At 42.1% G+C, this 25,824-nt stretch overlaps 2 protein-coding genes across 8 annotated transcripts in view; one reads left to right on the forward strand and one right to left on the reverse strand.

Moving 5' to 3' along the window:
- The window catches only part of LOC131820142 (transport and Golgi organization protein 1 homolog), a 118,274-nt gene that overhangs the window by 23,772 nt on the left and 68,678 nt on the right, over window positions 1-25,824 (reverse strand). The gene's annotated exons all lie outside the window — the stretch shown is intronic.
- LOC131820146 (small ribosomal subunit protein eS24-like) lies at window positions 15,456-16,002 on the forward strand. The gene has a single exon (XM_059155726.1). The coding sequence runs from the start codon at window positions 15,499-15,501 to the stop codon at window positions 15,892-15,894; it is 396 nt and encodes a 131-aa protein (XP_059011709.1). The 5' UTR covers window positions 15,456-15,498; the 3' UTR covers window positions 15,895-16,002.

Here is a 25,824-nt window from a genome sequence, read left to right on the forward strand (position 1 = left end):
CACCCAGGCGCCCTGTCTTTATTTCTGAGCAATCTTTCACTTCTCTCCAATCCTGATTCTAAAGGTTCTCTTAAGTAGTACTCTAGATTTACAGATTATTATTCAGTGTTGGGAAAGCACTCCTGCCGTGATACATTTTGGTGCAGGTTGTCTTGATTTGGTCAATGGTGACCCTTTCAAGCTGGCTCCTGCATCCTTTTCACATGAAGACATCCTCCTTCTCAGTCCACACAGGTTCAGGCACAGAAACCCAGAGGCTGAGAAAGAATTCCCATCTGCTTGGGTACAAAAGTCTCTCAGTCTACACCAGAGTCCAGGAAGTTTGGGAAACAACCTGAAGGGTCTGATCAAGGTCCTAGTTGATAAGTAACCTCATCAGAGGTGGACTAAAAAGGCCCTGACCTGAGGTCAATATGGCGTCTTCCCACAAGACAGGCACTCTGACTACCCTTTCCTGGGAGGGACAGCTTTTTTTTTTTTTTTTTTTTTTAAATATTTTCTCTCCTCCATGGAGAATATTTTGAGTCCCATTAGGATTGAATACCCCATTTCTCCCTTCACCAGTAACAATCAAGTGGCAAGTGGCTCTACAAAAGCTTAGACAGCCTTGAGTGGAAGGGAAGTCTCCCTCTTGGTTGATATCCTAGTTTCCTCCCTCCCTAGCTGTGTGCCTGTCTCTGAGCCTCATCGCACTCACTTCCAAAAAGGGGAGGACAATGAGATTTATGTATTGTAGGGCACTGTCCCTTGAGAACAGATTGATTAATAAAGGTCTTTCGAGCATACCTGACATAAACATTCAATAAACATGACATCCCATTACTTACATTTCCTTCCCTTGCATTTTTTATTTCCTGGCTTCACAGCTGGATCATCTTTCAGGCAAGGCCTAACCAGACGATATCTCCTGACATCTACCCTCCCACAAATATGCCGGTGCTCTTTCCGGTGCCCAGCAAAGGCCTGCAGTTTAACATATTTGTGTTTAATTCAATCCGTTCTTTGCTATAGACTAATATCCAGGCAATGCAGGACTCCAGACTAGGCCCCATTCCCCCTTTTAGGGCCAGGATATGAGGGAAGGTAGAGCAAGATCTTCATTTATACTCACACCCCCTCCTACTAACCAGAGGGGAGCAGGAACCTCTGACACCTGAAGGGTGGGAGTCTGGAGCCAAGATGGATTTTGGGGAGAAGAAAAGGAGGAAGGGACACAGAAAGTGGGAACAAGGGAGGTGGGGATGGATGGGAGTGAGTCGAGGACTGGATACAAAGATAAGGACGGGGCATGAGTTGAGGGTGAGCACATAGCCAAGAAGTACCATTATGAGCAAAATGGGAGTGAAAGAGGGACGTTCAAGGGATAGGATGTTTGAACTCAGTAACAGTACCACTGATAACGATACTACAGTAAATGTCTCCTTCCAACCAGAGCGTTCCACTTTATGTGACAAGTTGAATAATCTCACTATTATCTAGGTCACCCTACTGCCTTGCATGCGTAGATTTTCAGTTCTCCTACCCAAGGGAAAAATGTAAGTTGATTCTCATGACTGAGCTTTGAGATCTCTCAAGAATGTTTGTGTTTTAAAAGGTAGATCCTCTCCTGGGGCACAGAGGGACAACACCCACCATTGTTGGCAGCACCAGGAGCTATGAGAGGTTGGGTGCCTCAGAAAGTGACTCTAAGACAAGGATGTGAATATAAGTAGTTTCTCTGGAAGGATCTTGGGTGGGAAGAAATGATGGGAGCTAAGATGTGAAGAAGGAGGCAGCCAACACAGAAGACAGGGTGTTAGTTTAGAGGTCAATGCTGGGGCAACTCTGTCTCCATTTACTGGGAACGTTTTAAATACATGCAGAACAGCCCTGAGTCATCCCATCCAAGTGCAAAAAGACCTGCACGGGATGAGTGTTGCTCTTATGGACATTGGTTACCTGGCCCCCATGGCCAAAGAAGCCAAGGAAGACAATGGACACCCTCAGGCAAAGAGCTGCAGGCAGCCACTGTGTGGACAAGACAGGGCTTGTCAGTGAAGACACCAAAGGGCACCAACCCTCTCCTCTCCTCTCCTACCTATCATGACCCATGGGATCTGAAATACTGAGAAATTAGTGTAGTGCTGCCCATCATACACCAAGTGACTGCCAGGATGCCTTACTTTCCTGATCACTTACAGTCCCAACACTGATACTTCTTAAATAACAAGTAAGTTCTGTCCCATGACTACTCCAACCCCACTCTTTCACTCCAGAAGTTTCAGTTCAAGCAAATCTTCTTCCAAGTACTCTTCAAATATTGCCAGGGACAAAGACATGCACCTTTAACAAGGGATGGAGGATTATCGACAGTCTATACCTTGTGCCAAGAACAGCGAACAATTTTGTCCTCCAAGAAAAAATTCCCATTCCTTGGAGTCTCAGAAGGCATAGGATTTAAGAGTGCTCACTATCCTTGAAATCATTATTAATAAGCACAGCTTTACAAGCTGAACAACAATTGACAGTATATTGTGGTAGTGACAAAATAAAAAATGTAATCATGTTCCCATCCTATAAACATTAACAATTAACTATGCATCTTGAAATCAACCATATATAAGTATACATCATTCATATATATATATATATATATAAATATGTTAAAGATTTTATTTATTTACTTGACAGAGAGAGAGATCACAAGTAGGCAGAGAGGCAGGCAGAGAAAGAGGAGGAAGCAGACTCATGAAGCGCAGACAGCCCAATGAGGGGCTTGATCCAAGGACCCTGAGATCATGACCTGAGCCAAAGACAGAGACATGAACCCACTGAGCCATCCAGGCACCCCCCCTTTTTTTTTTTTTTTGAGAAAGAGAGAGGGAACAAAGTCTGAATGGGTGGGGTGGGATAGTGGGAGAAAGAGAAACTTTTTTTTTTTTTTAAAGATTTTATTTATTTATTTGACAGAGAGATCACAAGTAGACTGAGTGGCAGGCAGAGATAAGGGAGAAGCAGGCTCCCGGCCAAGCATAGAACATGTTGTGGGGCTCGATCACAGGACCCTAAGATCAAGACATGACCTGAAGGCACAGGATTAAACCACTGAGCCACCCAGGCACGGGAGAGGGAGACTCTTAAGCAGACTCCATGCTGTGTGGAACCTGATTTGGGCTTAGTCTCATGACCCTGAGATCATGACCTGAGGCAAAATCAAGACTCTGATGCTTAAGCAACTGAGCCACCCAGGCAGTCTCCCTATCAACTCTATTTTATCCCCTCAGTAATCTCTAAATAGCCTTTGTTGGTATTAACTGTTCTAGTATTATGACCATGATTGTTCTCCCCATGAATAATTAGCCCCTAGAATGCCAGGCACCAACTTCCCAGAGCACCATGGGATGACACATCCATTCTAGATTAGAAAACTACATTATAATAGAATACATAATGTTATATATGTTTTACCTTAACGTAAAACATCTGTAATAGCTCCTTCTGTGATTTCTATATTGTTGTGTATTATTCAATTTCTGTAACATGAATGCTATTATTTAAATAAACAACAGAAGAGAATAGGTGTCCATTACTACTAAGTAATGGTAGCACTAATTATGCAACATTATGTATTAAAAAATAAAATTAATGATTATGAATAAACTTTAAAATAGGTTTAGATTTACAACAAAACCAAATAGGAAAGACAGGACTGAACATTTCCATACACCTAGCAAAGTTTGCCAACTATTTTCATTTTCTTTTAATTCCATTATGGTTCACATATAGTGTTCGTTACTAGAATACAACAGAGGGATTCAACGCTTCCATGCATTCTCCTGGGCTCATTAGGACAAGCAGCTCCTTCATCCCTATCACCTACTTCACCCATGCTGGCAACCATCACTTTGTTGTCTGTTGTGAAAAGTCTGGATAAAAGAGCTCAGACTGAGGCAGGAATCCACCAAAATCCTAGAGGAGAACACAGGCAGCAACATCTTTGACCTCAGCCACAGTAACTCCTTCCTAGATGCACCTCCAAAGGCAAGGGAAACAAAAGCGAAAATGAACTTTTGGGACTTCATCAAGATCAAAAGCTTCTGCGCCACAAACGAAAACCATCAACAAAACAAAGAGGCAACCCACAAAATGAGAGAACTTATTTGCAAATGACACTACAAAGGGCTGATATCCAAGAACTATAAAGAACTTCTCAAACTCAACACCCAAAAGACAAATAGTCGAGTCAAAAAATGGGCCAAAGATGTGACGATACAGTTCTGCAAAGAAGACATACAAATGGCTAACAGATGCATGAAAAACTGTTCATCATCATTAGCCATCAGGGAGATTCAAATCAAAACCACACAGATACCACCTTCCACCACGTAGAATGGCAAAAACTGACCAGGCAAGAAACAGCAAGTGCTGGAGAAGTTGGGAGAAAGGAGAACCCTCTCACACTGTTGGTGGGAATGGAAGTTGGTACAGCCCATTTGGAGGTTCCTCAAAAAATGAAAAATAGAGGATATGATATTTCACACCAGGGCTGAACCTGTTCGAAAAATTGTATGTGGCCAAGTGATTTTTGTTGGCTGGCTCATTTGTTCTCAGGATACCTCATTTTTCTCTTCCTGTCCTTCATCCTCTTTAGCAGTAATAGGACATTCAAATATTTCAAATTTAAAAAGACATTCCACTTCCCCTTTATCCTCTACAACATTAATAGGACAATCAAATATTTCAAATTTAAAAAGACATTCCAAGCCGGGAAGAATGTAGAGTGAGTTCAATGAGTTTCAGGCTGAAGGAAAAAGATGTGACCATGAGGTGGCAGTAACATGCAACCCCCTTTCCTGGGGGGAATGACAGGTTTGCAAGAGGGGTGGTCCATTACAGTATTAATCCTTCCAATACTGGGGATATTGAACAGGATACACATGTGCCTAAGTAATGCCTTTCTGCAGCCTGGCTGGGGGAGCGGGGTCTCTGCATCAGGGATTTAGAAAGCCAACAGTTGTTCAGGGTCTTTTAGAGCTGAAGGATTAATCTGGATTGCTTGATTGACTCACTGACTTTATTTATGATAAGAAAATACTGGTCACAGTTTCATGACATACAGAATTGAGGCAGGCAGTCAATACCTAAAGATCTGCTCTCCAGGGTTATGTTTTTAAAAGACTGGATGTGTAGAAAACAAATCTGACTTAGTCACCAGCCACAGGTCTTTAGCTCATGGGTTGCAGCTGCCAATACACAGGGGCCATCTCTGGCTCACTGATATCACAGAACAGAAACAGAATCTGTTACAATGAAGATGTAATATTTCATCATGAAGGTTTTTTTCAGAACAAAGTTCACAAATTACTCAAACTCATAATTTATTCTGTTGTGCTTTGCAGCAAATGAAAAAAATATTTTTAAATGAAAGATTATTTTGGGAGTGATTTAGATGTTGCGTTTTGTGCAATAAATAATTTACATCTTAGGGGATCACAAGAAAATATTGAAAACCCAAACTCTGGAGGGATTCTAAATTTAGAGTAGTATATATTATTATAATGTCTATATGCCTAATCATATAATGATAATAAGATCTAGTCTTATATGTATAAAAAATTAAAAAAAATTTGTAATGCTATTACAACATTATGTTAGACCTGAAACACTATTGAGAATATTCAAAGAAAAATGCTATCTCCTGGTTATTGATGGGAAAAAAGATAAAGCCCATCAGCGAGGAAAAGCTTCAGTTATAAAAGATGTCATATTAAGAATGTCATAAGGCGGCACCTGGGTGGCTCAGGGGTTAAGCACCTGCCTTCTGCTCTGGTAATCTCTCAGGGTCCTGGGATCTAGGCATGTAGCAGGCTCCCTGCTCAGCAGAGTCTGCTTCTCCCTCTGCCTAACCCCCTCCATGCATGCTCTTTATTTCTCCATCTCTCAGATTAATAAAATCCTAAAAAAAAGAATTGGGTCATAAAAACAGAATGATACCTTTGTTGATTTTCTTAGCATGAAGAAGAAAAAGGAATATGTTAATTTATGAAATCAAAAAATGGTTAAAAAAAGGATACCATCATAAGATTGCTTATATCCATACACTGCATGTTAACTAACTAGAACTTAAATAAAAATTTGAAAAGAAAAAGTAATTGCCCATATCCAGACATAAGATAATGGAGCAACTGCAGCATGTTTGGAAAAGAATGGAAGACATTTTTTTCTTCCCCCACAATGATTACGTCCACTTGCCCCTTGCTCAGCAAATGACCTTAACTTAAGAGGGAAGTCATCTCCATTTAGGAGATACAAACATGCATCTTTCATATTTCATATTCCAATATGCAAACTTTCAAAATTTCATACTTAGGATATATGATTTTTCCAAATTCAATGAACTTGAGAGATATTCTCAGGCCTTAGTCATGAACATAAAATCTCGAATAAAGAAATACACCATAATTAAATGAAATCATACGATGCATATAGATTACACTTCTTTTGTAAGATGTCAAGGTGGCATGATAATTTCAAATGAGTTGGAAACATTAACGGAGATGTAAACAACAAATCCTGAAGGGACACAAAGCTGCATGCTCAACAGAAGGTCTGCTTTCTTTACAAGTCACAAAGGAACCTTGAAAGTATGTGTGAGGCATGGAAAACTCAGGAAGGGCTATGCATATGATATCTGAATTAGAAATAAGCAACAAAGGAAAAGAAAAAAGTGGGAAGTGCATGAATCAGTGGAGCTAAGCAACTATTTTAATATCTTCAACAAACAGGAGCAGCTTTTCTGTAATCACTGACTCACAAATTTTGCTTAGTACAATCTTCCGCATAATGAGAAGTGGTCTTGACACTTGTGAGCGAAGAGGGAGGGGGGTAGGTGAGGGAGAGAGAGAATCCCAGATAGGCTCCATTCTCAGCACTGAGCCTGACTTGGGGCTCAATCTCAAAAGCTCGAGATCATGACCTGAGAAGCAATCAAGATTCTGCTGCTTAACCCACTGGGTCGCCCAGGAGCCCCTGCAGGTTCTTTATGTACTTCAACTCCTATTGCTCTAGTGACCTTAGAATCCAATATGTTCTCTCTATGACAGATTAAAATAAAAGCAGAGGCCCTGAGAAGGCCCCACTGAGAGCTGGTATTTGGGCTGAGAAATCAGGAACACAGACAAATCTGGACACTGGGACTGAAATCCCGGGGAATTGCATAGCTGCAGGCAGGTTGGTGATGCAGATGCACAGGACTAGTGACAGGGCTCCAGCTAGGGTGGCTCCTGGCCAACCCTGACTCTCCCATTAACAGTCTGACTCGGGCTGAGGCCAGGGCGGCCACCCTTCATTGGTTCTTCATCTTGTCTTCATGTTTTCTCACTGGGGCACTTAAAATCCTGTTAGAAAAAATTACCCCTCCCAGGGAAGCCCTCTTGAACTATACACAGTGACCAGGAAACCCATTCTACCATGCAGGCTCTCCACCAATATGCGATGTTTCACTAGTTTTACAATTTCCTTGTACATTACTGTCCTCTATCTTCAAAGTTAGTCTCACACAAAGACCACAATACTGGGGACTCATTTGGCAAAATCTACAGAGACTTTCCAGCTCCCTGGGTCAAAGGGATTGCCGTCCTCCTAAATCTCAAGTCTACCCCTTTTTGGAAATCTGAGTCCCTACTTGCAGTTAGTCACTGGACACTGTGCATTCGACCACTGCCTCTCTGGACCCACAGTGGGATGTATTTCAATAAAGCAAAGATCGAGTTGCCTCTATTCAACCTAACCACACTGCAGTAGATCAGACTTTTTCATAGTGCACTCCCAGGGGACACTTACCTTGACTGCCATACATTTCAACCTGGAGATTCTGTTGCGAAAGATCTCCACAAAGATTCTCTCCAACCTCCCCCGAGAAGTCTCTCTCCAATACTGCTAATAAAACCTTGCACTCCCAAACCCCAGGGAATGGACGCTTAGGTCCACGGGACACCTTTAAAGGAAGAACCAAAGCCTGACTTGACCTATACATCATCTGGTCACAAGAAGGTTAATACTGCACCAACTGAAATACAAATCATCTGGGGAGACAGCCTTCCCCACATGTCTGGACCAGGCCTGCATTCCTCTCCTCACTATTGCTCCTTCTCCATATTCTGTGCAAAGAACACGTCATTTTCTGCATCTCTGAGTCTCTTGCAAAAGGAAGAAACTTCTTTGGATTATGGCCTTCCCAGAAAACACTAATTTTGATCTCGTGAGCATTTCTAGACATTTAGATGGTTCAGAATTCAAAAGTCATTCCTTTAACTCTACTATTAACTGAATCCTGATTCCAATCCAAATGCATGGTTTCTGAACTTACAACAGAGCAGACCACTTTTGATAACACATAGAGTTCTAAACTGTTCTTTTGAAAGAACAATACTGTTTGGAAATGTCCCGTACGTATTCCTAGTCTTACAACACGGTCTCTAATGAACGCTTCATGTTTTTCAGTGTACTCTATGTCCCCAAACACGCTCCCTGATTTCATTCAGTGCACTCTCACAGTATTTCACTATTTTGCTCATAGCCACTCGTGGAGGACACTTCCAGGAGGCATACAGGATTCTGAGTTGGCCTTCATATGGAGAAACCCTCTCTCCTTCAGTCCAAACAAGTGCCAATATATATTTTTAGCTGGCTCCTATCATATGTAGAGTCCTGGTTTAGAAACAACATATGGTTTGGAATTGTCTCCTTACTTTGGTTCTGTACTTGCTGTTCCTCAAATCCTTTGTGTTAACACCATCCCCAGTGAGGTGATGCTGGCTCACTGGTTTCAATCTTGAGGAGATACAACCTTCACATGGGGAGTGGGTGAGAGTTTCTCCCTTTTAAACCTCTCTGTTCCTCAAGGCTCACTTGAGTAGTTTACAACTGTCATGCACATTCAACCAACATGGGATATGCCAACTAGAAAAGGCTTTGCTGGCACTGAAACACAAAACCACTAAATACAAAGAGCTTGACTGTTGATTTGAAATTCCTCCAAGGAAACTTTCCTGAAGTTTTAATTTATAGTACAATTAACTCACACACACTGTTGTATTCATTTCAGGTGTATAATCATGATTCAGCACTTCCATGCAATACCCTGCATTCATCACAAGAATACAACTCAGTTCCCATCGTCTGTTGAACCCATCTGCCCCACCAACACCTCCTTTCTGATTACCAACAGGTTGTTCTCTATTTAAGAGTCTGTTTTGTAGTGTGCCTCTTTTTAATTTGTCTTCGCTCATATGCTTTATATCATAATTTCCACAAATGAGTGAAATCGTATAGTACCTACCTTTCTCTGACTGACTTATTTCGTTTGATCAGACGGGACAAAGTCATAAGGGGAACGTCACAGCAGAGGGAAGAGGTTTTGGTAGGGGGTGTTCTGACACACTACCACTCCAAATAAATGGGGAACCAACAGTAGGACATGGACTTGATCTTGCACATGGGTGTCCCACTATTCCAGCTAGCAGAACTCTGTTCTCATCTCTCTATCCAGGCCCCCCCCACACCTCCTCCAACAGGCCTCCCCCATGAAAAGCCATAAAGATTTGTACCACCAGATGCCTCCAATGCACTTCTGGTTCTTAACAGCTTTTCAAATTGCCCCCTGTCTCTGACAACAGTGAACCTCTCCAAAGTTCCCCAATGTGCCAAAGGATCAGTCACAGCTTCTTTGGCCTACATTCAGTTTTCCTTCCTTCTCAACAAACCCAACATTTGCTGATACTTCTAACCTTGAAGGTTACAAACTGGACGGCACTTTGTTTTTACCTGGGGCTCTGATTGCAGCAGTAATCTGCAAGTGGGCCCCAAGTGCATTCTTCTAAGACACCCTGAGAGTCAGCAGGTTGTGTTATCAGCTCCCCACTACATGCTGCTCCTGTTCCTCTTGAGTCGGGATTTCTCCCAAGAAACAAGCCTGCTTCTGTAACAAACCCACCATGGCATCTCCGGTATGGCATCCCCGTGACCCCCCATCCAGGGATCCTTGAGTAAAACAGGTCTTGTTCAAATATCCTCGAGGAAAATGAGGACCAAACCGTGGGAACAACACCAAAAATGTAACAATGAGGCGGCTTACCTACCAGCAGGTTTCGGGAAGCCGCCCAGTGCCCCCTCCTCAGCTCTCAGCCAACAGGGCCGCTTCTGTATCGCACCACAGGAGGCACCAACCTGCTGCAAAGCCCCGGGGGTCTCTCCAGGGTAGCATCAGAACTGGCTGCAAATGCAGCCCTGGCCCTCTGAGGGGCCCTGGGTCCTCAGCTGGTGGCAGAAACCCTTCTGGCTGTGAGGAATGCAGCGTCAGATGATGCCATGGCGAACCTTCTGCTAACTAAGTCTGCTGTGGTGCATGTGCAGATAGATAAAGCGCCCCTGCTGGCCTGAGGCGCTTGGGCGCCCTCTGCCTGCTTCCCTGGGAATCCCCGCAATGCTCTAAGCTGGGGCTTCTCAGCGGGAGGCACTGAGGCAACTCTGGTTCCAGGGAGCCTGTTCTCTACACCAGGGCAGGCCTCTGTGTCAGCGCCTCAGACACAAACAAATCACTTCTTTCTGTGTGAGTGAAGAATGAACCGAACTTGACAATGTCACTACATAATGTGTAGTGCTTGCACCACTCCGTTCAATAATAAAGACTACTGACATACAAAATGGAAAGTTACAGGGGCACCTGGATGGCTCAGTGGGTGATGCCTCCACCTTTGGTTCAGGAAATGATTTCAGGGTCCTGGGAATGAGCCCTGCATCAGGATCTTGGCTCACCAGGGAGCCTGCTTCCCCCTCTCTCTCTGCCTGCCTCTGCCTACTTGGGATCTCTGTCAAATATATAAATAAAATATTTTTTTTAAAATGTAAAGATAGATGTGTTTGCCCACCAAAATTGTCATACTACACAATTACAATTTTTCTTTCCTTCTTCTTCCTCTTAGGAATAATTTCCAGTCAGGTCAGGATATATGAAAGTACACTGATACAAGACATCATCTAGCACCATGATCTTGATCGTGAGAGTTTATTTTGACCATGCCAATAAAGGGTTCAGGGACACACAGGTGACAGGGTCAAAATGCAAACCTAGAGGGAGCTTCACATGTGTTGTGAATTTACTGCATATCTCTTTAGATCGTATTTTCAATGAAAGGTGCTTTAGATATGGTAGATGGATGAAATCATTTCCATCAGTCTGGTAAGGAACCAATTTTACCTTCGAGTACTAATTGCCATCTCTTCACTAGCAGAAGAAGGCTTGGTGAAGTATGACATTTCTGCTTGGTTGTAGGAGAAGGCTGCAAGGATTGAAGCCATCCACCTAACATCCTGTGTCGGGATGGGCAGTGAACTTGAGGATAGCAACCCCTCATCCTACTGCACATTGATAGCTCCAGAGGGAGAAGATGGACCTTATTCTCAATACTCTGGGTTGACATCAGCTGTGCCTCTGTGTCAGTTCCAGGCTGCAGGACCTGGAGCCTGGTTCTGGAACTTGAGATAGGCCCTGCTGGTGCAGGAGGAATGCAGCAGGGACAGGGGCAGGGAGAGAGATGGCTCAGGGCCACCTCCCCACGGGGCAAGCACTAGACACTACCTGCCAAAGAGCAGCATGCTCTCCCTCAAGCCACCTCTCTCCCTGACAGATCCTGAGGCTGGGTCCCACATTTCCAGGCCAAATGACGGGGACTCACCTTCCCAAGTGAAATGGCCGCTGGAGGGAGATTGGAGCCCTGGGCTCAGAGAACTCTGATGCTCGGGATTCCTGCCTTTTCTTGCCCCAACACTGAAAGCCCCTCCTCCGTGGGCCATGGTTCCCCCTCCACACTCCTGGGCCACGTCCCACCTGTCTTCATGCAATTCCCCTTTGTCCCTTCCTCTCGCTATCCCTGTCACCTCTGACTCTTCCTCTCCTACTTTCAGACACCTGGTGGTGCCACACTGTCTGGGTGCTGTCCAGAAGTCCATTGACAGAAAAGCGTATGATGAACCTGTTGACTTAAATTAGTAAGTGTCATGGAGATCCCACACAGAGCAAGCATGAGAATCAGCTTGTCATTTTTCCATGTATGTACATAATGTAAGCTCCACACTGACACCTAGTGAGGTTACAGAGATAAGTGGCGTTTCTAGAGATGTTTTAGGTGTAATACCTTCTCTGTTAATATGGGATGATTTGAACACCATAAATCTTTCTATCCAAAGTTGAATTACCAGGACTGAAGGAAGTCTATGTTTTAAAAAAAATTTTTTTTTCATTCATTTATTTTCAGCATAACAGTATCATTATTTTTTCAGCACACCCAGTGCTCCATGCAATCTATGCCCTATAGAATACCCACCACCTGGTAGCTTGACCTCCCATCCCCTCGCCACTTCAAACCCCTCAGATTGTTTTTCAGAGTCCATAGTCACTCATGATTCACCTCCCCTTCCAATTTACCCCAACCCACTTCTAACTCCCCATGTCCTCCATGCTTTTTATTATGCTCCACAAATAAGTGAAACCATATGATAATTGACTCTCTCTGCTTGACTTATTTCACTCAGCATAATATCTTCCAGTCCCGTCCATGTTGCTACAAAAGTTGGGTATTCATCCTTTCTGATGGAGGCATAATACTCCATAGTGTATATGGACCACATCTTCCTTATCCATTCGTCCGTTGAAGAGTATCTTGGTTCTTTCCACAGTTTGGCGACCGTGGCCATTGCTGCTATAAACATTGGGGTACAGATGGCCCTTCTTTTCACTACATCTGTATCTTTGGGGTAAATACCCAGGAGTGCAATGGCAGGGTCAAAGGGAAGTTGTATTTTTAATGTCTTGAGGAATCTCCACACTGTTCTCCAAAGAGGCTGCACCAACTTGCATTCCCACCAACAGTGGAAGAGGGTTCCCCTTTCTCCACATCCTCTCCAATACATGTTGTTTCCTGTCTTGCTGATTTTGGCCATTCTAACTGGTGTAAGGTGATATCTCAATGTAATTTTAATTTGAATCTCCCTGATGGCTAGTGATGATGAACATTTTTTTCATGTGTCTGATAGCCATTTGTATGTCTTTATTGGAGAAGTGTATGTCCATATCTTCTGCCCATTTTTTGATATGATTATCTGTTTTGTGTGTGTTGAGTTTGAGGAGTTCATTATAGATCCTGGATATCAACCTTTTGACTGTACTGTCATTTGCAAATATCTTCTCCCATTCCGTGGGTTGCCTCTTTGTTTTCTTGACTGTTTCCTTTGCTGTGCAGAAGCTTTTGATTTTGCTGAATTCCCAAAAGTTTATTTTCGCTTTTGTTTCCTTTGCCTTTGGAGACATATCTTGAAAGAAGTTGCTGTGGCTGATATCGAAGAGATTACTGCCTATGTTCTCCTCTAGGATTCGGATGGATTCCTGTCTCACATTGAGGTCTTTTATCCATTTTGAGTTTATCTATGTGTACGGTGTAAGAGAATGGTCAAGTTTCATTCTTCTACTTATAGCTGTCCAGTTTTCCCAGCACCATTTATTGAAGAGACTGTCTTTTTTCCACTGTATATTTTTTCCTGTTTTGTCGAAGATTATTTGACCATAGAGTTGAGGGTCCATATCTGGGCTCTCTACTCTGTTCTACTGGTCCATGTGTCTGTTTTTATGCCAGTACCATGCTGTCTTGGTGATCACAGATTTGTAGTAAAGCTTGAAATCAGGGAACGTGATACTCCCCCATTTTATTTTTGTTTTTCAACATTTCCTTAGCGATTCGGGGTCTCTTCTGATTCCATACAAATTTTAGGATTATTTGCTCCAGCTTTTTGAAGAATACTGGTGGAATTTTTATTGGAATAGCATTAAAAGTATAGATGGCTCTAGGCAGTATAGACATTTTAACAATATTTATTCTTCCGATCCAAGAGCATGGAATGGTCTTCCATCTTTTTGTGTCTTCTTCAATTTCTTTCTTGAGTGTTCTGTAGTTCCTTGAGTACAGATCCTTTACCTCTTTGGTTAGGTTTATTCCCAGGTATCTTATGGTTCTTGGTGTTATTGTAGATAGAATCAGTTCTCTAATTTCCCTTTCTGTATTTTCATTGTTAGTGTATAAGAAATCCACTGATTTCTGTACATTGACTTTGTATTCTGCCACATTACTGAATGGCTGTATGAGTTCTAGTAGTTTGGGGGTGGGGTCTTTTGGGTTTTCCATATAAAGAATCATGTCATCTGCAAAGAAAGAGAGTTTGACTTCTTCATTACCAATTTGGATACCTTTTATTTCCCTTTGTTGTCTGATTGCTGTTGGTAGGACTTCTAATACTATGTTGAACAAGAGTGGTGAGAGTGGACATCCTTGTCGTGTTCCTGATCTCAACAGGAAGGCTGCAAGCTTTTTCCCATTGAGGATGATATTTTCTGTGGGTCTTTCATAGATAGATTTGATGAAGTTCAGGAATGTTCCCTCTATCCCTACACTTTGAAGCATTTTAATCAGGAACAGATGCTGGACTTTGTCAAATGCTTTTTCTGCATCAATTGAGAGGACCATGTGGTTCTTCTCACTTCTCTTATTAATTTGTTCTATAACATTGATTTGCGAATGTTGAACCATCCTTGTAGCCCAGGGATGAATCCCTCCTGATCATGGTGGGTAATCTTTTTTTTTTTTTTAAGATTTTATTTATTTGACAGAGAGAGATCACAAGTAGGCAGAGAGGCAGGCAGAGAGAGAGAGAGAGAGCAGGAAGCAGGCTCCCTGCTCAGCAGGGAACCCGATGTGGGACTCGATCCCAGGACCCTGAGATCATGACCTGAGCCGAAGGCAGCGGCTTAACCCACTGAGCCACCCAGGCGCCCCATCGGTAATCTTTTTAATGTGCTTTTTGATACTGTTTGCTAGGGTCTTGTTGAGAATCTTAGCATCCATATTAATCAGTGATATTGGTCTGAAATTCTCCTTTTTGGTAGGGTCTTTGCCTGGTTTGGAGATCAGGGTAATGCTGGCTTCATAGAAAGAGTCTGGAAGTTTTCCTTCTGCTTCAATTTTTTGAAACAGCTTCCGGAGAATAAGTGTGATTTCTTCTTTTAAAGTTTGGTAGAAGTCTCTGGGGAATCCATCAAGTCCTGGGCTCTTGTTTTTTTTGCGAGGGTTTTGACCACCGCTTCAATCTCGTTACTAGATATTGGTCTATTCAGGTTGTCAATTTCTTCCTGGTTCAATTTTGCTAGTTTATAGTTTTCCAGGAATGCATCCATTTCATCTAGGTTGCTAATTTTATTGGCTATAACTGTTGATAATAACTTCTGATGATTGTTTCTACTTCTTTGGTGTTCATTGTGATCTCTCCCTTTTCATTCATAATATTATGTATTTGAGCTTTCTCTGTTTTCTTTTGGATTAGTGTCACCAATGGTTTATCAATCTCATTGATTCTTTCAAAAAACCAGCTTCTAGTCTTTTTTCCTCTCCGCCTGCTTGAAGCTTGGCCGCCATCATGAACGACACAGTAACTATCCGGACCAGGAAGTTCATGACCAACCGACTACTTCAGCGCCAACAAATGGTTATTGATGTCCTTCATCCTGGAAAGGCAACAGTACCTAAGACAGAAATTCGGGAAACACTAGCCAAAATGTACAAGACCACACCAGATGTCATATTTGTATTTGGATTCAGAACCCATTTTGGTGGTGGCAAGACAACTGGCTTTGGCATGATTTATGATTCCTTGGATTATGCAAAGAAAAATGAACCCAAACATAGACTTGCAAGACATGGTCTGTATGAGAAGAAAAAGACCTCAAGAAAACAGCGAAAAGAACGCAAGAACAGAATGAAGAAAGTCAGGGGGACTGCGAAAGCCAATGTTGGTGCTGGCAAAAAGAAGTGAGCTGGAGATTGGACAATAGAAGGAGTAAAGATGCTGCAGTGGCTTTATCTTTGGTGATTGTGCAGATTTTTCATGAGAGGATTAATAAACTAAGAATGTTTAAAAAAATCTTCTAATTTCATTGATATGTTCTACTGTATCTATGGTTTCTACCTCATCGATCTCAACTCTAATTTTGATTATTTCCCTTCTTATGTGTGGAGTTGGTTTGATTTGTTGTTGATTCTCCAGTTCTTTAAGGTGTAGAGAGAGCTGCTGTGTTCTGGATTTTTCAATTTTTTTGAGGGAGGCTTGGATGGCTATGTATTTCCCCCTTCGGACCGCCTTTGCTGTATCCCATAGGTTTTGGATGGAAGTGTCTTTATTGTCATTGGTTTCCATGAATTGTTTTAGTTCTTCCTTGATCTCCTGGTTGATCCAAGCATTCTTAAGCAAGGTGGTCTCTAGCTTCCAGGTTTCTGAGTTCCTTCGGCACTTTTACTTGTGATTGAGCTCCAGTTTCAAAGGATTGTGATCTGAGAATGTGCAGGGAATCATCTCAATCTTTTGGTATCGGTTGAGTCCTGATTTGTGACCCAGTATGTGGTCTATTCTTGAGAAGGTTCCGTGTGCACTTGAGAAGAATGAGTATTCTGTTGTTTTAGGGTGGAATGTTCTGTATATATCTATGAGGTCCATCTGGTCCAATGTGTCATTCAATGCTCTTGTTACTTTATTGGTTTTCTGCTTGGATGATCTGTCTATTTCTGAGAGAGGCTTGTTAAGATCTCCAACGATTAGTGTATTCATATCAATATGACTCTTTATTCTTGATAAACAGTTTTCTTGTGTAATTGGCTACTCCCATATTGGGGGCATAGATATTTACAATTGTTAGATCATCCTGGTGGATAGTCCATTTCAGAATGATGTAGTGTCCTTCTGGATCTCTGACTACAGTCTTTAGTTTAAAATCTAATTTGTCTGATATGAGAATTGCTACCCCAGCCTTTTTTTGAGGCCCATTGGCACGAAAGATGCTTCTCCATCCCTTCACTTTCAGTCTGGGTGTATCTTTAGGTTCAAAATGGGTCTCTTGTAGACAACATATGGATGGGTCCTGTCGTTTTATCCAGTCTGCAACCCCGTTCCCTTTTATGGGCGCATTTAGGCCATTCACATTGAGGGTGATTATTGATAGATATGTTTTTATTGACATCATGTTACCTTTGAAGTCTTTCTTTCTGTAGATTGTCTCTATATTTCTGTTCAATGCTATTCTTGGGCTTTTTCCTCCTTTAAAGAAGCCCCCTAATATTTCCTGAAGTATCGGCTTGGTGGTTGCATAGTCTTTTAAGCCTTGCCGATCCTGGAAACTCTTTATCTCTCCATCCATTTTGAATGTCAGTCTTGCTGGATAAAGTATTCTTGGATGCATGTTCTTCTCATTTAGTGCTCTGAATATATCTTGCCAGCCCTTTCTGGCTTGCCAGGTCTCAGTGGACAGGTCTGACGTTATTCTGATGGGCTTTCCTCTGTACGTAAGGATCTTCTTTGTCCTAGCTGCTTTCAAGAGGTTCTGCCTACAATTCTAATTCTTCATTCTTACTTTTAGGTGTCTCAAGGACTTTGAAGAATCTCTAATCTTGGGGGGAAACCTTTCAGCCTCTAGTACATAAACGCTGGTTCCATTCATGAGATTTGGAAAATTTTCATGAAGAACTTGTTCCACTATATCTTCTAGACTTCTTTCTTTCTCCTCCCCTTCAGGGCTTCCAATAATTCTGACGTTGGAACGTTTCATGGCATCATTTATTTCCATGATTCTGTTTTCGTGGCTTCTAAGCTGTTTGTTCCAGGCTTCTTCCTGATCCTTTCTATCTGTTTGTCCTCCAGATCACTAATTCTATCTTCTGTCTCAGTTACTCTAGCATTGAGAGAATTTAGATTAGATTGGAACTCATTGAGAGCATTGTGAAGCTCATCCTTGGTAGCTTTCAGCTCTTCCCTAATATTGAAATCATGATCTCTCGTCGTTTTCATTTCAGCCCTAATCAATTCCTTTTGGTCACCCATGGCTTTCTCCAACCTAGCTATTGCTTGGATAATTGTTAGCCTGAATTCTCTTTCCGACATATTGTCTATGTTGATAGCCGTTAGCTCTGTTGCAGAAGGTTCATCCTCTGTATTTTTCTTCTGTTGGGCATTCCTGCTCCTAGTCATTTTGGTGATAGATGGCTGAATGGGTGTATATGGGTGTATCGACTGTGGTGCAATCAAGGTGCACCCTGGAATGCTTCTGAGCAATCAGGGTTCCCCACCCAAATGAGAGGAAAAAGAAAAGGAAAAGAAAAAAAGAGAGGGAGAGAAATAGGAACAAAAAGTGAGATAGAAGAAAAGGTTTAGCCCAAATGGGTCCTAGGTAAGATTTATGAAGTATACAAACAGACACAGACAAACAAAAAGACTGATAAAAGTATATGAGAAGAGAAAAAAAAAAAAATATATATATATATATATATATATATATGCAAATAAAGGAAGTACCTTGTCAAAAAGAACCCCACATTTAAGATTTATATACTATCAGGACAAACACAAAATTATAGAAACACTGGTGGAAGAAAAAGATGGGAGAGTGGTTGTAAATTCTCGGTGTGGGTGAGGAAGGTTGTTTTGATTTTTCCTGGATGTATCTTGATATCTTTGTTAAAGGACTCAACTTTCCTAAGATAAGGGGGGATTAGGAATTGGTTTGCCTATAGGTGTGGCATTGATTGGGGAAAGGGAATTACCTTGAAGTTTAACTCTATATGAATATTAGAAAACAAAAATTAAAAAAAGGAATAAACTAAACTAAAATAAAAAAAAGAAATTTAAAAAATAGAAATGCAAAAGGAAAACACAGGTGTATGTATCAAAAAATTCAGGTAGAAGGTTATTATGGAATTTGATGTACTGCACATCTTTTTTTTTTTAAATATAATTTTTTATTTTTTATAAACATATATTTTTATCCCCAGGGGTACAGGTCTGTGAATCACCAGGTTTACACACTTCACAGCACTCACCAAAACACATACCCTCCCCAATGTCCATAATACCACCCCCTTCTCCCAAACCCCTCCCCCCAACAACCCTCAGTTTGTTTTGTGAGATTAAGAGTCACTTATGGTTTGTCTCCCTCCCAATCCCATCTTCTTTCATTTATTCTTCTCGTACCCACTTAAGCCCCCATGTTGCATCACCACTTCCTCATATCAGGGAGATCATATGATAGTTGTCTTTCTCCGCTTGACTTATTTCGCTAAGCATGATACGCTCTAGAAATGTACTGCACATCTTACTTTGACAGTAAATAGGTTAAAAAATCATCTATATAATAATAAAAAAATTAACTATATAAAAAAATTAGCCAGAATAGTGGGATAGAATTAATAATAAAAATTGTCCTATGAAGTAGTGGTGGTTGTTCTCTTGTTGTCTTTTTTTTTTTTTTTCCCTTTCCTGGTTGGTTTTCTGGGGGAGGGTCCTGCCACGTGGGTTTTCAGCCCCTGAAGTTCTCTCAGCTAAGTCCTCCCGCCCCCCTCAAGGGGGTGGGCTCTGAGGAAACTGTTTTTTTCAGGCTTTTGTTCTCTGGAGGTTTTTTATATTTGTTCACTTTTGTTTTTCTCTCTTGCCTTGACCGCTTTTGATAGTTTTTGTAGGTTTAGAGGAAAGCAAACTGCACGCTGACCTCCTTCTCAGAGAGAAGCCTCAGTCAGGCTGCAGAGCCCATATAAATCTCCCCTTGGCCGCTGGCAGGGCAGGTTCCCAGTCGCGGTCCCCGGGGACTCAGGATTTTTTGCTTGTATCCAAAACCATGGCAGTGGCCGCTGTCTGGACAGCTCCAGACTGCCAGAGAAGTTCCAAGCAGTGATCACACACTGAGATTTTCCTGCTGGCCCAGGCTGGGAGTGCCTGGTCTTTGGGATCCTAGAGCACCTGGCTGGTGTTTGTGTGCACCTCTCTCAGGGGAGGGTGTGGGGCACGACTCGGACTCTGATGGCACAGGAGGGCACTTGCCTGGGGACTGCAAAAAGGCTGTGCTTCTGTTGGCTGGCAAGCCTCCCAGCGCTTCAGGGGAGCCAGGCGCCATGCACTCTCAGGCGCACTGGTGGTTCAGGGACCTGGGTTCTCTGCTGCACTCTCTCTGGCTCTGCGCCAGGGGTAACTGTCCTGGGTCTGGGACGAGTGCTTTCTACCAGACTCCGGAGTTAATGCTGGTCCCCAGGTGCAGGGCACTCTCATATTGGGATATTACTTTCCAATGGGTCGCTTCTGGAGGCTCCCTCCCCCTTTTCTTTATCTTCTGATATCAGTCCGACTTTCCCACTCTGCTTTACCTGCCCACTGGCGTCTTCTGCTCCAGTAGAGATCCAGACGTGTATAATTCTTATCTCAGGCTGATTTCGTGGGTGATTGGAGATCTTTGGAAGGTAATCAGCTCACTTTAGGGAGCAGGTTGAATGGGCGCCTCCTCCTACTTCCCCGCCATCTTGTCTCCCCCCTGGAAGTCTATGTTAATGCCACATATGCAGTATCATTTTCATTCATATCATACCGGTTATTCCTATGAGATTCCCTTTTGCAGTTTTATTCAAAAAGCTATTCAATTTCCAAATATATGGGGGAAATCCTAGTTATCCTTTCTTGATTAATCCAGCACATTTGCAATTATGATCAAAGAACAACTCTTGTGGGTTTCATTCTTCTGAAATATATTGAGACTTCATTTCCAATGTATAATTATAGTTGAATTCAATTCCTTCATTGAAATAGACTAATATCCAGGCAATCCTGGACTCCAGACTGGGGCCCATTCCCCCTTGGAGGGCCAGGATATAAGGAAAGGTAGAGCAAGACCTTCATTCATACTCACACCCCCTCCTACTAACTAGAGGGGATCAAGAGAGATGATGGACCCAAGGATCTTCCAACACCTGAAGAGTAGGAGTCTGGAGCCAAGATGGATCTTGGCAAACATCGAAGAGCAGAAAAGGAGGAAGGGACATGGAAAGTGGGAGCAGGGGAGGTAGGGTTGGATGAGAGTGAGTCTAGGACTGGATACAAAGATAAGGACTGGACGTGAGTTGAGGGTGAGCATATAACCAAGAAGTACCCTTATGGACAAAATGGAAGTCAAAGAAGAACCTTCAAGAGATAGGATGTTTGAACTCAGTAACAGTACCACTGATAATGATACTACAATGTATGTCTCCTTCCAGCCTGAGCATTCCACTTTGTGTGACAAGTTGAATAATCTCACTATTATCTAGGTCACCCTACTGCCTTGCATGTGTTGATTTTCAGTTCTCCTACATAAGGGAAAAATATAAGTTGGTTCTCATGACTGATCTTTGAGATCTCCCAAGAATGTGTGTGTTTTAAAAGGTAGATCCTCTCCTGGGGCACAGAGAGACAACACCCACCATTGTTGGCAGCACCAGGAGTTATGAGGGTTTGGGTGCCTCAGAAAGTGACTCTAAGACAAGGATGTGAGTACAAGTAGTTTCTCTGGAAGGATCTTTGGTGGGAAGAAATGACGGGAGCTAAGATGTGAAGAAGGAGGCAGCCAACACACAGGACAGGGTGTTAGTTTAGAGGGCACTGCTTGGGCAACTCTGTCTCCATCCACTGGGAACGTTTTAAATACATGCAGAACAGCCCTGAGTCATCCCATCCAAGTGCAAAAAGACCTGCACAGGATGAGTGTTGCTCTTATGGACATTGGTTACCTGGCTCCTGAGCTCACTGCCATGGCCAAAGAAGCCAAGGAAGCCAATGGAAACCCTCGGGTAAAGAGCTGCAGGCAACCGTGAAGGCAGCCACTGTGTGTACAAGACAGGGCTTGTCAGTGAAGACACCAGAGGGCACCAACCCTCTCCTCTCCTCCCTATCATGACCCATGGTATCTGAAATTAGTGTAGTGCTGCCCATCATACACCAAATGACTGCCAGGATGCCTTACTTTCCTGATCATTTACAGTCCCAACACTGATACTTCTTAAATAAAAAGTAACTTCTGTCCCATGACTACTCCATCCCCACTCTTTCACTCCAGGACTTTCAATTCAAGCCACTCTTCTTGCAAGCACTCTTCAAATCTTGCCAGGAACAAAGACATGCACCTTTAACAAGGGATGGAGGACTATCGACAGCATATACCTTGTGCCAAGAATAATGAACACTTTTGTCCTCCAGGAAAAAATTCCTATTCCTTGGAGTCTCAGAAGTCATAGAATATGAGGCTTAAGAGTGCTCACTATCCTTGAAATCAGTATTAGTAAGTGCAGCTTTACAAGCTGACCAGCAATTGACAGTATATTGCAGTAGTGACAAAATAAAAAATCTAATCATGGTCCCTTCCTATAAACATTCACAATTAACTGTGTATCTTGAAATCAAACATTTATACATACATACATGCATATACATATATACATATACATATATTTTTGAGAACAAGAGAAAAAAGACTGAATTGGTGGGCTAGAAGGAGATGGAGAATCTTTTTTTAAAAAAGATTTTATTTATTTATTTGACAGACAAAGAGATCACAAGTAGAGAGAGAGGCAGGTAGAGAGAAGAGAGAAGCTGGCTCCCCACCAAGCAGAGAACATGATGTGGGGCTCGATCCCAGGACCCTGAGATCAAGACCTGAACTGAAGGCAGAGGATTAACCCACCGAGCCACCCAGGCACCCGAGAGGGAGAATCTAAACAGACTCCATGCTCAATGTGGAGCCCGATTTGGGATTAGTCTCATGACCCTGATATAATGACCTGAGGCAAAAATCAAGACTCTGATGCTTAACCAATTGAGCCACCAAGGTGGTCCCCCCATATCAAATCTCTTTTAACCCCTCCAGTAACCTCTAAATAGCCGTTGTTGGTATTCATCATTCTAGTATTACAACCATGATTTTTCCCTCCATGAGTAATTAGCCCCTGGAATGGCAGGCACCAACTTCTTAGAGCGCCATGTAAGGACACACCCATTCTAGATTAGAAACCTACATTATGATAGAATACAAAATGTTATATATGTTTTACCTTAACATAAAACATCTGTAATTGCTCTTTCTGTGATTTCTATGTTGTGTATTACTCAATTTCGGTAACATAAATGCTATTATTTAAATAAAACAACAGGGGTGCCTGGGTGGCTCAGTGGGTTAAGTCTTTGCCTTTGGCTCGGGTCATGATCTTGGGGTCCTTGGATGGAGACCCGCATCGGACTCTCTGCTCAGCGGGGACCTTCTCCCCCCCGCCACCCTGCCTATCTGCCTACTTGTGATCTCTTTCTGTGTGTCTAATAAATAAATAAAATGTTTAAATAATATAAATGAATAGATAAATAAATAAATAAAACAATAGAAGAGAATAGGTGTCAATTACTAGTAAGTAATGGTAGGAATAACTATGCTACATTATGCATTAAAAAATTTAAAAAAGCAATGATTACTAATAAACTTTTCACTTTGTAATAGGTTTAGATTTACCAACAAAACCAAATAGAAAAGACAGGGCTAAACATTTCCAAACACCTAACACAGTTTGCAAACTATTTTGCTTTTTTGTAATTCTTTAATTCCAATATGGTTCACATATATTAGTTTCTGGAATACAACAGAGGGATTCAACACTTTCATGCATTCTCTAGGGCTCATCAGGACAAGCAGCTCCTTCATCCCTATCGCCTACTTCACCCATGCTGGCAACCATCAGTTTGTTGTCTGTCGTGAAAAGTCTGGATAAAAGAGCTCAGACTGAGGCAGGAATCCACCAAAATCCTAGAGGAGAACACAGGCAGCAACATCTTTGACCTCAGCCACAGTAACTCCTTCCTAGATGCACCTCCAAAGGCAAGGGAAACAAAAGTGAAAATGAACTTTTGGGATTTCATCAAGATCAAAAGCTTCTGTGCCACAAACAAAAACCGTCAACAAAACAAAGAGGCAACCCACAAAATGAGAGAACTTATTTGCAAATGACACTACAAAGGGCTGATATCCAAGAACTCTAAAGAACTTCTCAAACTCAACACCCAAAAAACAAATAATCGAGTCAAAAAATGGGCAGAAGATGGGACCAGACACTTCTGCAAAGAAGACATACAAATGGCTAACAGATGCATGAAAAACTGTTCATCATCATTAGCCATCAGGGAGATTCAAATCAAAACCACACAGATACCACCTTCCAGCAGGTAGAACCGCAAAAACTGACAAGGCAAGAAACAACCAGTGTTGGAGAAGTTGGGAGAAAGGAGAACCCTCTCATACTGCTGGTGGGAATGGAAGTTGGTACAGCCACTTTGGAAAACAGTGTAGAGGTTCCTCAAAAAATGAAAAATGAAGGATTTGATATTTTACACCAGGGCTGAACCTGTTAAAAAAATTACATGTGGCCAAGTGATCCATGTTGGCTGGCTCAATTGTTCTCAGGATACCTCATTTTTCTCTTCCTCCCCTTCATCCTCTTCAGCAGTAACTGGACAATCAAATATTTCATTTTATAAAGACATTCCAGGACTGGAAGGATGTAGAGTGAGTTCAATGAGTTTCAGGCTGAAGGAAAAAGATGTGACAGTAACATGGAACCCCCATATCCTGAGGAACCAACAGGTTTGCAAGAGGGGTGGCCCATCACAGTATTAATCCTTCCAATACTGGGGACATTGAAGTGAGTACACATGAGCCTAAGTAATGCCTTTCTGCAGCCTGGATGGGGCGCGGGGTCTCTGCCTCAGGGATTTAGAAGGCCAACAATTGTTCAGGGTCTTTTAGAGCTGAAGGATTAATCTGGATTGCTTGATTGACTCACTGACTTTATTTATGATAAGAAAATGTTGGTCACAGTTTCACGACATACAGAATTGAGGCAGGCAGTCAATACCTTAACATCTGCTCTCCAGGGTTATGTTTTTAAAAGACTGGATGTGTAGAAAAAAAATCTGACTTAGGCACCAGCCAAAGGTTTTTAGCAGCTGCCAATACACAGGGGTCATTTCTGGCTCACTGATATCACAGATCAGAAACAGAATCTGTCACAACAAAGATGTAATATTTCATCATGAAGGGTTTTTTTTGTTCAAAACAAAGTTCACAAATTACTCAAACTAATAATTTATTATGTTGTGCTTTGTAGCAAATGAAAAAAAATATTTTAAAATGAAAGAATATTTTGGGAGTGATTTAGATGTTAAATTTTGTGCAATAAACAATTTAAATCTTAGGGGATCACAAGAAAATATTGAAAGCCCAAACTCTGGAAGGATTCTGAATTTAGAGTATTATAGATTATTATAGTGTTTATATGCCTAATCATATAGTGATAGTAAGATCTAGTCTTATATGTATAACAAAATTCAAAAATAATTTGTAATGCTACTACAACATTATATTAGACCTGAAACACTATTGAGAATATTCAAAGAAAAATGCTATCCCCTGGTTATTGACGGGAAAACAGGTAAAGCCCATCAGTGAGGAAAAGCTTCAATTATAAGAGATGTCATATTAAGAATGTTTAAGGGGGGCGCCTGGGTGGCTCAGTTGTTAAGCATCTGCCTTTGGCTCAGGTCATGATCCCAGAGTCCTGAGATCAAGCCCCACATCGGGCTCCCTGCTCTATGGGAAGCCTGCTTCTCCCTCTCCCACTCCCTCTGCTTGTGCTTTCTCTCTGTAAAACTAATAAATAAAATTGTAAAAAAAAAAAAAGAGAGAATGTCATAAGGGGAGCACCTGGGTGGCTCAGTGGGTTAGAGCCTCTGCCTCAGGCTCAGGTCATCATCCCAGGGGTCTGGGATCGAGCCCTGCATCGGGCTCTCTGCGGAGCAGGGAGCCTGCTTCCTCCTCTCTCTCTGCCTGCCTCTCTGCCTACTCGTGATCTCTGTCTGTCCAACTAA

The sequence above is a fragment of the Mustela lutreola genome, chromosome 17 (genome assembly GCF_030435805.1).
Source record: "Mustela lutreola isolate mMusLut2 chromosome 17, mMusLut2.pri, whole genome shotgun sequence".
Taxonomy (NCBI): domain Eukaryota; kingdom Metazoa; phylum Chordata; class Mammalia; order Carnivora; family Mustelidae; genus Mustela; species Mustela lutreola.